The 15,007-nt window shown below is 39.8% G+C and overlaps 1 protein-coding gene across 1 annotated transcript; it reads right to left on the bottom strand.

The window, feature by feature from the left end:
• Positions 1–10,770: 10,770 nt before the first annotated feature.
• On the bottom strand, positions 10,771–12,745 carry htr1b (5-hydroxytryptamine (serotonin) receptor 1B). Its single transcript, XM_034859267.1, has one exon. It carries the CDS (start codon positions 12,321–12,323, stop codon positions 11,190–11,192), a length of 1,134 nt encoding a protein of 377 aa, XP_034715158.1. The 5' UTR covers positions 12,324–12,745; the 3' UTR covers positions 10,771–11,189.
• Between the last annotated feature and the right edge of the window lie 2,262 nt (positions 12,746–15,007).

The following is a 15,007-nucleotide window of genomic DNA, read 5'->3' as shown; positions in this document are numbered from 1 at the left end:
GAATCTTAGAGACCGGATGCAGATGCATTTCAGTCAGTACTGAGGTGCAATACCAGTCCCATAAAGCACATCAGTTAGAACTTTATATTTACAGTAGGTCTGGGCAAGTTAACGCGTTATTATCGCGGTAACTAATTAATTAAATAACGCCGACAATTTTTTTTATCGCGCGTTAACGCAGTTTTTATTATTTCTTTATAATTGTAAAAGTTTGTTTCTCACAGGCTTTGTAAGACCTGAGACCGAGACACTCGCCCACGAGCAAAAACAGCACCTCTGATTCATAGTTTAATCATTTATCAACCATTCAACACAGAAACTCACCAAAAGTTGCGTCTAAAAGGTAACGAGTTAGCGGTTACGTAGGTCTCTTCCGGGTCCTTCTAGCCTCTACAGGTGATTTTCTATCCAACCTGGAACTTCCAGCCTTTTTCAGGGTCGTTGAGCATTAAATCCAAACCATTACATCCAAGATTTATCCACTTTATGTCCATAATTCATCGCGTTTTGGCTCATTTATGCCGCTAGCTCGCGGCTCCGTGTCTGCTCTCTGTTGTTTACGGAAGTAAAGCCATTAGAATGCCCATACATGGGAGACAACGTTGTACAAAGAGTATGGAGGCTGAAAGAGGACAATTCTCCGAGTCAAACTGGCTAGTATGCAATCAAAGATGCTATAGTGCACAATATAGATATCTACCATTTTATAGAGGATAATGGCCTCACTGGTTTGAGATTTGGCAAACATTTAGGTTATATATTATATATTTGGGCGTTTTTTGAAGAAATGTAAATAGTATGTGCTTTATATGAGTTACAATGTTTATTATGTTTAATTTTGCATGTAGGAGAACTGTTTTAGACACATAAATGCTTGGGTAGCATTGCTGTGGGTGTAGTATGAATAAATATGACATTATTATGTTGATTATTGGCATAAGTAAATGTCATGAGGGCAAAAGCGTCTGGACTTTCTTTGAAAAAATGTTTGTCTTTTGTCATCTGTATAAGTTATAAAGATTATTTCTTCATAGTGTGACTCCCAAGACATATGAGAAGGGTTTTAGAGGTTTTACTTCTCTGTCTGTGATATCAATACATATCTGGAACATTCATGTTCCGTTTTATTTATTTTTTTGTCTTTAAGGTCCTACCACCATTTTTAACATGCTAGTGACCTCATTGCAACCCAAATATTCTAATAACCAAGTTTGTCCTGAAAAAAATGATGTTCATATCTTGACTGTAGTCAAGATATGTTTTACAAGCTTTTTTATAAAATAAATCCAAATGGACAATGAACTGCAAAAATGGCCTTAGGGCTCAGAGGGTTAAGTTGAGATGTACACTAAATATTTTATTTAATTGATACTTTATAAACAAAATGCTGGTAAGTTTTTGCAGAACAAATGTTACGGCACTTTTATTCATATGGCAGAACATAAAAAAAAAATATTGCACTACATACACTACTTATTGTAGCACTGCCTTCCCAGAATGCTTTGCGTTCACATTGAAGTTACTTGATGTAACCCATAGGAATAGAGTGAATAAGCGACAGAAGCGCCGCATTGACAAATGGACCACCACCGTAAGAGATTGTTGCTGTAACCATGAGCCTGCCTAATCAGTAGTACTCTACAGACATTGAGTATTAAAGTGTCCCAGAGGATTTATTTTCTACTGATTCACAATTTTGTGCTGACTTTGGAAAAAAAAACACCAACAGAGGGCAGCATGTTGAACTATCAAAACCACACAGTGACTGTTTGAAAGTTAGTGAGGAGTTGGTGAGTGAAGCCGTTCAGTTCGTTGTGGCAACGCTGACAAATATCCAGAAGTTAAAGCCCAAGCAAGTTTTTTGGTGGCCATGATGTTGTGGTCCCCCTCCCCATGGAGTTCGGGAATAGTTGATTTTCCAGCTCACTCCGATTGTGGTTTCTAACGGAGCAATGCCGTTATGGACAAAAGTCAGTGGTTGGTCATGGCAGATCCAGAGTAGCTCTGGGCAGATCCAATAGTTTAAAACTTCAACAGAGTACCCGCCTTCAAGGAAGTTAACACTTGTCAATGGAAAGAGGCCAGACCCTCTGTGCAAATGAAATGTACAAGAGTCTGGTAGGACCAGGCTAGAGTTCAGGCTCTGCAGACACAAATAACTCATTCAGAAATAAACCTCTTTATTTCTAAAGCTACTTTTGCTTAAAACTCATGACCCACTGAACACTCTATAAAGGACATATTTTAGGAAAATGGGGAAAGCAATTATTTCTGTTGAATAAATCATTTTCAGTGGATGGATTATGTGAAGTAAAACTCTGAAAAGTACATGCTAAAAGAATGAAGTTGCCAGGAACCTGAAGCAATGCATTTCAGTGTTTTGTTCTTATTGTACCGTAAATTGTTTATGGAAATTTGGTGGTTAATGATGCACAAATGAGTGTGAGTGCAATGTGAAATACCTCAGTCCTCTCTTTTAACATTGCTTGCCTTCCTTAGAAGGTTGTGAAGTTGACACCATTTGGCCTGAAGGACTGCCACCCAGTAGCTTTCACATCCCATATGATGAAGGTGTTGGAGAGGCGTACCTGAGGCCACAGGCTGTTAGAATCACATTTTTTGATTTCTCCAGTGCCTTCAACACCCTACAGCCACTGCTATAGGTGAGATGCTGCAGCTGATGGGTGTCGGTGTGTCCACAGTCTCCTGGATCACTAACTAACTGACAGACAGACCACAGTTTGTCCGTCTGGACCATGTTCTGTCTGATGCGGTGGTGAGTGGTACGGGGGCTCCACAGGGGACTGTGCTGTCTCCTTTCCTGTTAATCTTATACGCCACAGTCTTCCAGTACAACTCAGTCATGTCACTCACAGACGTTTTCTGATGACTCTGCAATTGTTGGGTGTGAGGAATGGACAGGAGGGAGAGCACAGAGTGCTGGTCAACAACTTTGTGGAATGGACTGATAAGAATCATCTGAATGTTAATGATGTTTTACAAGTCTGTTGTGTCCAGCGTTCTTTCCTCCTCCATCATCGTCATCCATCATACCTTTTTAAACAAGTGTTTAACTCTTAGTGCATAACTGTGAAAATTGCAGATTCTGTCTGTTTAATATAATATACAATTTGTCAGATTAGAACATCATATATGAGCTCATTTAGATATAAACATGTAAATAATCATTGAACTATGAAGCCTTTTGTAAAAATAAATAAAAAGAAACTGATTTAAATTAATGAAACTGCAAACCTTTCAGGGACCCTTTTTTAAGAATCACTGGATTCCAGCTGTGGACCTTTGTTGCATTTGCAATTACTGTAACAATAACTGAAACTACCAAGCAATTAAAACAAAACCCCAGTTGTAGTAAACCGTGTTTTCCAATAAAGTCACTGAGTTGTGGCAAAGGACAAATCACACCAAGGCATAGCTGGGATTTCATAGAAAAACATGCACGTAACATTCACTCAGCAGGGTTTAATAAATATCAATCAGTAATTTAGCTTTAGTAGTTGTCCACAGAGAAATCTGTAACACATTGAATACTAACTAATGAGAAGTAATTCATTTTATTGGCCAAATTCCAAATGTGGATTTCTCTTCAACACTAATTGCATCCAAATGTATCCTTGTGCGTCTTACACAACATGTGACACATTCTGTCTAAAACTCACTCTAGGCCTCAGAATTGTATCAAACTTTCAACCGGAAACATATACTCCTTTTATCCCTTGAAATGGAACCTGTTTATCGTGTTCCCATGGGCAGGCTTTTTTGCATGGTAGGAATGGAGTAAAGCAGCCGAAGAGACAGGGACAGAGATGGAGTGGGAGGGAGGCTGCAGAGGAGAAAAGTAATGATGATGGAGCGGAGGCGGAGTGAGGCAGACATGAAGGGAGGAGAAAAATAGTGGGATGAATCGGGAGAAACAATGCTACATGGCAGGGGAATAAAAAGGGTAAGAAGTGGAGAATGGGGTCAGGTCAATTGACATATCATCAGGGATGCACACCTGTTTACAGCAAAGAACTGCCTGATAAAGGGAACCATGACAAAATCCACTGTAAAATATAAACCTGTGAAAACAACATCCACCACAGGCTGAAACATTTATTACTGTGATGTTGCCGTGGATCCTGACTGATGTGATGCCCTCATATTTTTACACCAGTCAAAGTAGAAAATGTAGAAGCATGTGCCGGATCTGAGAACGCCGCTCTTGTCTTTTTAAGGTGGGCCTTTGCCTGTTTGTGTGTTGACTTTGAGATTAAATGGATCAGACATTTTTAATCATGTCAACGTGTCTTTACTCAGAGTAGAGAGCTCTCGCTTTGTCTGAAGATGTTCAGCTTTCTATCTGCATTTAAATTCTAAATGGTGAACGGCCAACACGCTATTCCTCATTTTTGGAAATGTTTAGATAAGTAAAAATACATGTGTACCTGTCAGAACACCAAAATAAGGGTGCCCTATGCTGCAACCTCTTACTAAACAGGTACACCACGTCGCAGCATACTGATTATCCACAGAGAGCCTTGAAGTAAAAAATTACCTTTGGACTAAATTTTGATCTTGGTCACATGCATTTTTGGCAGTCAACGCCATTGGTATTTCTTTTTGATATGCTATATATATATGTATATATATACACACCCCTATGTTAAATATCCATGGAGGCAGGCAGATTTTTATTTTTAAAGGCCAGTTATTTCATGGATCCAGGATACTGTTCATCCAGATAAAGTTCCTTCGGCCTTTGGAATTAAACTAACCCTATATCATCACATACCCTTTACCATACCTAGAGATAGGTAGATTCCATAAGATCATCTCTCAATGCAAATCAAACTATCTATTAAGCTAACTGAAATAACCCCATGCCAATCTCTAGGTATGGTGAAGGGTTTTAAAGGCCAGTTATTTCATCTGTTTTATCTGTGTATTGTGTATTGGTATATATATATATATATATATATATATATATACCAATACACAATACACAGATAAAACAGTTAAAAAAAACTCAAAATGCACATTTACATTCACTATACATGGCTTCATAAAGTGATTGAATGGAATTAGGCCGTTGAATTTCATTAGAAAAGGCAGGCTGCTCCATTTACATGGGGCATAATATTGAAATGCAGTTTTGCCTAATTCTGTCCTAACAAATGAAAGATTCAGTGTCATAATGATTTAAATGTAAATGTAACAACCCTAATCAGGCAGTCATGAGGTTAGTGACCAGAACCAATCAGGCATCACAGAAGGAGTCACAGGTTAACCTAAAACTGCTTCTACTCCATTTTAGGTTATATCTCATTGGCCAACACATTCGTCCTTCTTTTTTAGTAATGACAAATTGATTACATACTTACCAGTTATAATCAGAAAATGTGTTATGGAGGAGCGCCAGGGTCGGCCAGTGAAGATTGCAGTGCGGCGGATAACACCTCCGACCCCCTAGGACACCACTCCTGCAGTTAAATTGGGCTGAAATGAGTTTTCTCAGCAGAGTGGGCTCACCTCACTCTAATATAGGGGTGACCTGCACCTCCAAAAGGGAGATATGCAATTTGAGATGATGTGGCATCTGATAGGAATAAACATGTGGACCTCGGGAATAAGAGAAAGTTGACCTTGATACACAGCTGCAGATGAATGGCAAATCAGACCACACCCCACAAAGACACTGAAATCGTCCTTTAGTTCTTCACAGTGAAGAAAACCTGAGGGTGTTGGTATGGTTGTTTGTGTGTGTAGGGTTGGTCACAGTCACCACAATTTGAAATCCAGATTTGATGAGACTGTTAGTATGATACTGTTAGTATCATGTGATCTCACACTGGCAGATATAATTCATACTTCATTTAATGATTTCCCAAAAGTCAGTTCAGTTTCATTGCATCTCTGCAGGAAAACAGCTCAACTTTAATGTCATACAGTTATTTATTTCAATTATTTATTTTTCTTGACAGAGACGTGCATAATGTATTGTGTTTTATAAGTGTTGATACTCAATAGTGGACTTTAAATAAATACTGTGGTTGACTTGCAAAGGATATTCAAATACAAGAACTTCATCAGCTGCCATTTGACTAAAGGCTTGCCAAAGTTTGGCTTTGTAGTGCAATACAGTTAATTTCTGCCTGAGCTGGTGGAGAATTAATTTTCCCTTCCATCCAAGTGTGACGGTGTGGGACGGCTTCAGAGAAGAAGACCTCTCGGTCCCACCCTGTCGGAAAGCTGACAAAAAAATCTAAGTTTGGTGGTGGTTAAGAGAATATGGTAAGATAATTACTTGCATATTGAAGGTAAATGACTATTGATCCAGAACTTAAACAACATACCTGTGTGTCAAACTGTGTGACATGAGCAGGAAGCATGTTTTCAAGTGCGGTCGATGGTGCCTGTTAGAGTGGCAGGAAGCTTGGGGGTTGTGGACGGGGGGGAAAAGGCTGAATTAGGTCCTGTCAGGCAGGCAAATTTCATGCTAATGGCTTCAGTGACATTTTCTGTTGTTATTGCTCATGAAAATGGGAAATTACTAACATGCTAGTTATGTTTCCATTTCAACGCACTTTCTCATGCTTAATATCAAAAGGTTAATACACAATATGTAAATTATCCCCAAGGTGAGGGAAAAAAATCCTCATTTACATTCTTCAAGGCTCTTGATGAAACCCAAATCCAGCTATGTGTGGGGTTGACGTGTTGCTTTATTATGCAACAGGAATGCGTTGTGTCCAGGTTTTTTAATATTTGCAATGATTACTTAGAAAACTATTTTAATATCAAACTAATGTCTCACCAGGTGCAAATATTCTAGACATGCTGTATTTTTGTATATTTTAGTGCTGGAGAAGGGGAAGGTGAGATATAAAGAGAAACAAAATTACCTCTTGTGTTGAAATGCCATCTTCTGTGTTGTAGCAGTATCTGCCACAAGGACTCGGTAAAGTTTAGTGTGTTTGGCCTCTCAGCAGGAATATCACAAGTTCATCACAAAACTACAACCAACTTCCACCAGCTTCTTAGTAGACAACCATTTAGTTTTCTTACTTTCAACTTTGTGCGTCTTGAAAAACTCAGTAATGGAAAGCACAAGTAGTGGCAGGATATTTGTTAAATGTAGCAAGTAGCGGACAATGGATTTCTGACTCTTTCATGTGTGAAAATGTATGATACTTCATGCTCAAATCAAACCACAATTCATCTCTGCCAGGTGAAAACATTTTGTCTCCAGCTTTTTAGGAAATACTGAAAGAAACTCGGTTGACCAGATTGCATTTAATTGGGTTTAAAAATCCATGTGATCAAACTTTCTCTGTTTATTCATGATTTAACACAAAATACACCACAATCTGAGTAAATGAGGTTTTTGCGTAACCAATATGGAGGTGAACAGAGGACACCCTTCTTTCTCTCACTGTTCATACACTGAGGTCCCGTTGCCAGTGACACACATGCAGTATGGATGGCTGATCATAGAGCAACCAACTCCTCAGCAGCAGGCACACCTCCTGTACCATCTCCACCACCACTCGGCTTAATTTGGTGATATATAGCTTGTCAGGCCAGTGTTGATGTTAAGTGTGATAAATTTACCAAGCTCCGATAGCTCCACAGGTGTAAACACAGCCACTCGAACAGATCACCAGTTTGGTGAAATAAATTGTCTCATGTATTAGGATTTTCTAGCTAAAGGCAGCCAAATACAGCGTGCCTTCTGTTTTGGACTACAGGGGAATCCCAGTTTATGGTTCAGAGAAACACATAACAAGACATAGGTGAGCTGGAGGAGAAGCTAATCCAAAGTGCTGCAAGCCTTTGAACTAACCCACTTTATTGAAACTGCTTGTAGCAATGGATCTGCTGTGAAGCACGGAAAGAGAACACACGACTGAAGGCTGTGATTCAACATGCACAATAACATGGTGTGCACTTCTCCGTGAAAACTCATCCACACGTAAGCTGAGATGTGTTTAGTGTCTGTGGGCATGAACAAGGTGGAAAATTGCTCCACATATCCACTGTCCAATTTTAGCTCATCTTGTTATCACCAGGTATTGATGAAAGAAGAACATAGATTAATGGTTTTGCCAATAGGTTTTAATGACAATTGTTTCCGTACTGTTTAGGCTTTTATGTCTGTGCATGTCCATTCACATGCCTGCAATGCAAGTGAATGGGTTTGATTTCACCAAAGCTGAGATTCAGTTGTCAATATTTGGCAAACGTAATGTGCAAAACTACATGTAAGCAATTAAGTTGCAAAAAGTAGCCAATTGTTTTGGGTTACTGGAATATTTGTTCACCAACAAACTTTTTAAGAGTAGATGTAAATAATAAAAAGTTGCATCTTGTCGCAGTAGCTCAGGTGCTGTGTACAACAGGATTTATTACAAAATGCTAACTAAAAGTGTCAGTTTGAGGATGGCTGGAAACTGATATCTAATTGTTATTCACCCTCAATCTCCTTTCCGTCCCGTAATGCCTATTAGATGACTTGCTGACTCGTTCTCCTTTCTGTCAAGGTCAATTGTCATCCCCTTGGTAATTTATTAATAGCACATGGGCCCTTGTTCCTCCATTTTTCAGGTGATGGATGCTGCAAACCTTCTTAGACCAGAAAGGTTGAAACAATAAAGCTGTTAAACCAAACTACATTCTGCGAAAGAATATTTTATAGATTCATTATCCATGTGTTCAGCCTCACTAGCTGTTCCATCAGCATCATCCCTCACTCCACAGCAGACCTGTGGCAAACCAGCAATGCAGCACATTCAGCTATGAGAAAAAGGGGTTGTATAATTTATGCATTTGCTTGCCAATGTAATCATTCTGTGTCAACAAAAGGATAATGTGTACTGTTCTGCAGCTGGGGATAAAACAGTGTTACTTACATGAGCCATGCAATACTCCTTTGGATACACAAAATCATAAACCTGTTTGTTAAACAACAATCTCTCAGCCTGAATGTGTATCCGGGCTGTATCGGATCAAATCTGCTCTGTATCGATCTGTGCATGCATTCAGAGGGACTGTGTGACATCTGCAGTATGAGCACCAGTGCTGTCCTGTACGTGTAAAGAAAATATTGAAGAAAACATTAAAGTGCCCAGAATATTTACATAAAACTCTACCCAAAAATCTAAGGGTGCTTGAAGCTAGTGGCTCGAGGCTACATTATCCGTTACTGACATAACACACCCTGAATTTCAGACCAAACTGTCCGCGATCGACTTGAAATGTGGGTAGAACAGATATTCAATTTACTCTTTTGAGACTTAGGTGACTGTAGTTTGAAGTGTTTTAATTAACTTACGTGTTTTCTAACTACTTTCTTATTAGGTGGTGTGATTGAGGACAAAATGTGTTTCTAATGAATCTTTACAAGTACATTATGTTTATTAACTTATACTTATATGCGCTGGTGATCTGCAAAGACATTTAACCTGTGACTCAAAGCTCAATGTTTGTTTTAATGTCCATTACCTCTGAGGGAAGATATATGTACTGTATATATTATGTATCATAAAGATTTACTTTGGTCAGTCTTTCAAAATACTGTTAGCTGCTCCAGAAAATGCAGGAAATGCTTTGTCTGCCTGCTCAGGTGCACTCATCTTTCATGCACGACGGGCCATATGAAATGAATATGGAAACTGTGTTTGCATGTGAGTTGACAATATGAGTGCCCCTTTCTGTAAGTGTGAAGTACACCAGAATAGCACAGCCCACAGTCACTCTCATCCCTTATTGAACTGTGACAGCCGTTCACCACGTACACAGTTTCCTCCTCCGCCTGCAGGAGGGCAGCAAAGAGATGGAAAGGGCAAGAAGATGGCAGAGAGTTCAAACTTTAGTGAGAATCTCTGCCACAACAGACTCTCATATGACATTAGAGAGAAACGTCAAAAGGAACTGATGTGAAGGGACGCCCAATCATCCAAATGAATCTGTATTAGTAAATGCCCCGCCACATTCTGTGAGCGCCTCAAGAGGTTGTTGGATTTCATTTTGAGATCATTGTTATATGCTGAGGGCCAATACTCCATTCTCTTATTTCATATCAAGGTAATGCTTCAAAACAAAACTACAAGTGGTCTGTCAGAACATCTTTGCTGCTTTCAACATGCCAACAACAACTTAAAGCCTTTATTGCAAATCATCTCTAAATGTGAACAGATAGATTCCTAGAACAACATCCCTTTTATTTCACATAATTTTTTCACATTGTTTTGTAGCTCGCTATAGCCATGAGATGGCTAACCATTTCATGCATGAACATAAAATACTGTAGGTACAGATTTAATGTAACACACACACACACACACACACAAACACACAGTAAAACAAGGTGGTATTTGTTCAGCAAAATTGAACTTATGATTAGCTTTCGCCGCTGGTTAAATATCAGCTACAGTTTCTTTGTTTGACACTGATATGAATCTTTTCTATTTTTTCAAATGCATGATTGTGATTAACAAAGGACAACCATACAGGGTAGCAGAAAGCAGTCCATGACCATAATAAAAATGTATTGTTTTTTCAGAATAAATGGACGTATTGTCCATGTAGGAGTCCAATTTTTATACACAATGCAAAAAGGATCCATTTGATCAAATCAGCTGTTCATGATCTTTCTGATCTCTTCTACCTACTGACATTAATGGGTCAGTCCTTGGGAATAACGGGCTGTGCATTGCTTTAATAAGCACTGTACCATCCAAACAGGAGTCCATACAGAATATTAATTTAACCTACAACATATATGGCACATTTTTTCATCAAGAGTAGCTAATACGACACCTTTAATGGATTTTGTGAGGTCCTTAATTTTAAGGCTCTCTCAGTAAATCTTGTTTTTTAGTTAAATGAAGCTTTTTAATTAAGTATAATAATAATTTTGCCTTGCAGTGGTTTGAGCTTTACATTATGTCAAACACTTATACTCCAGATTTGTTTTATAAAAACTGGCATTTTAAATCACCATACTGGACCAAATGACTAAAGATGAATGTTGTTTTATTTTGCATGCACATCTCATAATGTCTAGGAGTTCCACAAAATATATTGCATGGCATTCTTACTATTCTATATTGTCAAACACTTTTAGAACTTCATATCCAAAAATAAATAGATAAATAAATCTTATGGGAGACTGAAGGAACATTCGTTCACGACCTGCAGCATTTGAAGCGCACAAGTTTATGGAAAGCTTTCTTGAAGTCCTCATTGGACATTGTGTATATGATCGGGTTGATGAGGGAGTTCAGATATCCCAACCAGGTGAAAAAGTCAAATAACTCGGGGTTAAAACATGTCTCACACGTGGCCACCACCAATGTGTAAATGAAAAACGGCAGCCAGCAAACGATATAAGCGCCGAGGATTATCCCCAAAGTCTTGGTCGCCTTTCTCTCTCTGGCTGCGGAAATGCGCTTTTTCTCCAAAAGCGCGTCCGACAACGTCACTTTCACCTGGTTCTCGCTTGTTGAAGACCCGGTGTCGCTGGACTGGGTGTCGTGTCTTCCGCACTGCAGAGATGTTGTGGACGCCACGGATCCAGGGGAGTTGGTGACCAGGTGCGCTGAGGTGAGTCTCTTCCCCACCTTCTTGGGGGACTGCTTCAGGATCCGTTTCCGAGCCTCGACGTATATCCGTCCGTAGAGGACAATAAGCAGCAATGTGGGGATGTAGAAAGCCCCAAAGGTGGAGTAGATGGTGTAAAAAATATGATCCGTGTTGACGCTGCAGCTGGTCAGCTCCTCCGCCTTAACCTGCCTCCAGAAGAGAGGAGGCAGGGAGATGGAGATGGCGATGACCCAGGCTGTGGCCACCATCCCTGCCGCGCGCCCCGGAGTGCGCTTTTTGGAGTACTCCACCGCGTCCGTGATGGCCCAGTACCTATCCAAAGCTATTACGCACAGGTGGAGGATAGACGCCGTGCAACACGTTATGTCCGAGGAGAGCCAGATGTCGCACACGATTTGCCCCAACGTCCAGGTGTGGATCACCGTGTAGAGGACACAGATGGGCATCACCAGAATGGACACCAGCAGGTCGGTGATGGCCAGAGAGGCGATCAGAAAGTTCGCAGGAGTTTGCAGTTTCTTCGACTGGGAGATTATCGCTACAACGAACGCATTGGATAAAGTGGTGGCGAGTGTTATGCCGGAAAGAATCACCGCCAGACTGATCTGATAGGCGAGACTCTCTGCGCTGACATCCACAGTGGATAGATCAGTAAGACAACTGCCGTTTGTAGTGTTCACCGGCTGAGTTGGCTCGACTTGACCGGACCGCTCCATAACTTTTAGACACTTTTTCTCATATTTGATGTCACCCTCTGAGATGTCTGTCCTTTAAGGTGCCCTTTCTCTTGAAGGACGTCTCTTTATCCGTGCCATCCGGTCACATAAATGACAAAATGGTGGTAAGTCTTAACATGAAACTGATTCCTTTCTTCCTCATTTGCTTCTGTTAGCCTGTTTCAGGTAGCTACTAATGTGCAGATGCCACATTGATAAAGCAAATATCCACTGTTCAAACTTTTCCGTTTTTTAGCCAGAAAAGAAAACTTCTTAACTGTTGTAAGCCCACACAACAGGCAGAAAAGGTTTGTATGTAAATGTAAATGATGAGCAGTGCTTCCTGATGTCCCAACATCTGGGAAGATGTCACAGATAATCCGCATGTAGGGCAGAAGATCTCCAGAGCTGTGTTTCCTCAGGCCCCCTGTGGTTGAATGGTGAGTCAACCCAAAGTCTCAATTTTATACAGAGTCTGACATCAAACAAGTACCACTGATAACAGCCTTGCTTTCTCTCTCTCTCTCTCTCTCTCTCTCTCTCTCTCTCTCTCTCTCTCTCTCTCTCCTTATGAAGAGTGGGCTATCTGCTGGGTCATAGTGCCAAGAGTGTCTCATTTGTCACATGTTGTGCAACATAAGCATTGATTGATTTAAAAAATATATATATACTTATATCACAGAATATAAAACCTGCCACTGTTAACAATAGTCATTTATAAAGGGTTTATGAGTTGTAACTTATGGCTTTATTAAAAGTTCCAATACTTTATAGATCCATTTAAAATCATCTGGGAGAACAACCTTTGGTTGCCAGGTTGTGAAAAGTCTCTCTGGCAGTTGTCATTAACAGTCAAGTCATTAGCAATCATCAAAACGTTCTACCTTTTCAATAAGTCATTAATTTTATTCTTATTAATGTCAATACTGCATAAATAAAGGATAATAACTTTTAACATTGCACTTAATAAATTGTTTGAAACACACTACAATACTAGTGTAGTTGTATGCAGCGTTAAGGCATTTTAAAGTATTTATTAATGCACACTATTTGCCAAAAGTTATAACTTCTGCTATGATGTCATATTCTATTATATCGCTGTCATCCACCTGTTTATACAACAGCCTCCACTCATGGGTGCTAACAGGAGGAGTTATATTGTTGACAAATATATCAACACTCAATCTGCTTACAACTACATTATATTGTGTTTCTGTTGTTTACATTATTGTTTGTGTGAATGCTAAATATGACCATGTCATCTTTGTATGCTCCAGTTTCCATGAGTTAAAGTCAGAACATTATAAAGCATTTGTGAATGATTAATAAAGCCATAAATTACAACTTACATTCTACAATAAGAGCTTTCTTAAGAAGTGGTGTCATCATAGCGTCTTTTTAAATAGAAATGCTGATGGTTGATGCAACGATTCTTTTGACATTTGGATAGAAGATTCAGTATGAGGAGTTTACTTGCATTGAATTGTACCATTTTTGGCACTTCTGATGTGTGCTAAAGGCTGTCATAGATATTGACATTGGGTCACTGCCAGTTACACATGACGCTGTGAACGTCTCATGCCCAGTCAGTCTTTCAGGGTTGTCAACCCCCAGCAGCATGTTCACACGCACACAAACACGGGCACACACATGCACGCACGCGCGCACGCACACCCCGGGGCAATGTCCATTTTTCAAACAAAAATGGCTCAGAGTAATGGAGCCAGGAGAGCTACAAGAGTTCAAGATGTATTGAGCATGCACATAGGTAACTAAGCAACAGTGGTCTCTTGAACTTTTGACCTGCTTCTGCCAGCAGCTCTGCTCTGCTGGCTCCACTGTGGTGTCAGGTTACAGCCTGTTTCTACATAGTCATTACTAAGGACATAACAACCGTAAATCGTTTTTTTGTAGAAAAAATACATTTTGGAATATTGGGTTGTATGAGTTCAACAATCGACTAGTGTGGACTTCACCGAAAATCAGGAAATAAACAGAGGTATGGACTGAATAACTTTGATGGCTTTCCGTCACATCTACAGCAGTCGCTGTGTTCACTCAGATGGAATCACTGCACACAGGTAGGCACTTTGAATGACATTTTAAACATGTTTAGAGGCTAAAAACCCATTTAAAACTTGCCCTGTTTAAGTTGTTTGGTGCTAACTCTAGCAGGAGTTTAACCTCGTTGTCTGCAGTTGACTGGGTCTTGTGCAGTCATGTGGATGTATTTGAACATACCACAAATCTTAATGTCAACAGACACTCCTTAGGGCAGTAGGTCATGCTCTTGAGATCACTTAAGATCACTGTTATTCTCCTCTACTTTAACGTCTGTGTGACTGTCATGATAATCATGATGATGATGATGATGATGTCTGTATGAGTCTGTTTTAATCCCACATAGACTGTGATCTTTTCCCCCTCACCCATAGACCCCAACAATTGACTTCAGTCATTACTTACTTCCTTGCTGGCCGGACCAAAGCCAAGTAACAAAACAATGAGCTGTAAGGTCATGGTTAGGGAAACTTTGGACAGACACCAAAATGCTCCAAATCTAATAAATTATTTAGGTGTATTGCGTTAATTGACAAGGATCTGCCTTAATTGAAATTCACTGGAAAATATATGATTTTCTCGCCTAAATTTTTACCCCCTAAAACATGCTGCAGTTTCCACAT

This window comes from Etheostoma cragini, chromosome 20 (assembly GCF_013103735.1).
Source record: "Etheostoma cragini isolate CJK2018 chromosome 20, CSU_Ecrag_1.0, whole genome shotgun sequence".
NCBI lineage: Eukaryota > Metazoa > Chordata > Actinopteri > Perciformes > Percidae > Etheostoma > Etheostoma cragini.
The sequence above is the reverse complement of the archived record's forward strand: the minus strand, read 5'-3'. Positions and strand labels throughout refer to the sequence as shown.

What these genes read in the sequence shown, in the direction of transcription:
- htr1b (XM_034859267.1), bottom strand. Translation starts at nt 12,323, where the DNA reads ATGGAGCGGTCCGGTCAAGTCGAGCCAACTCAGCCGGTGAACACTACA.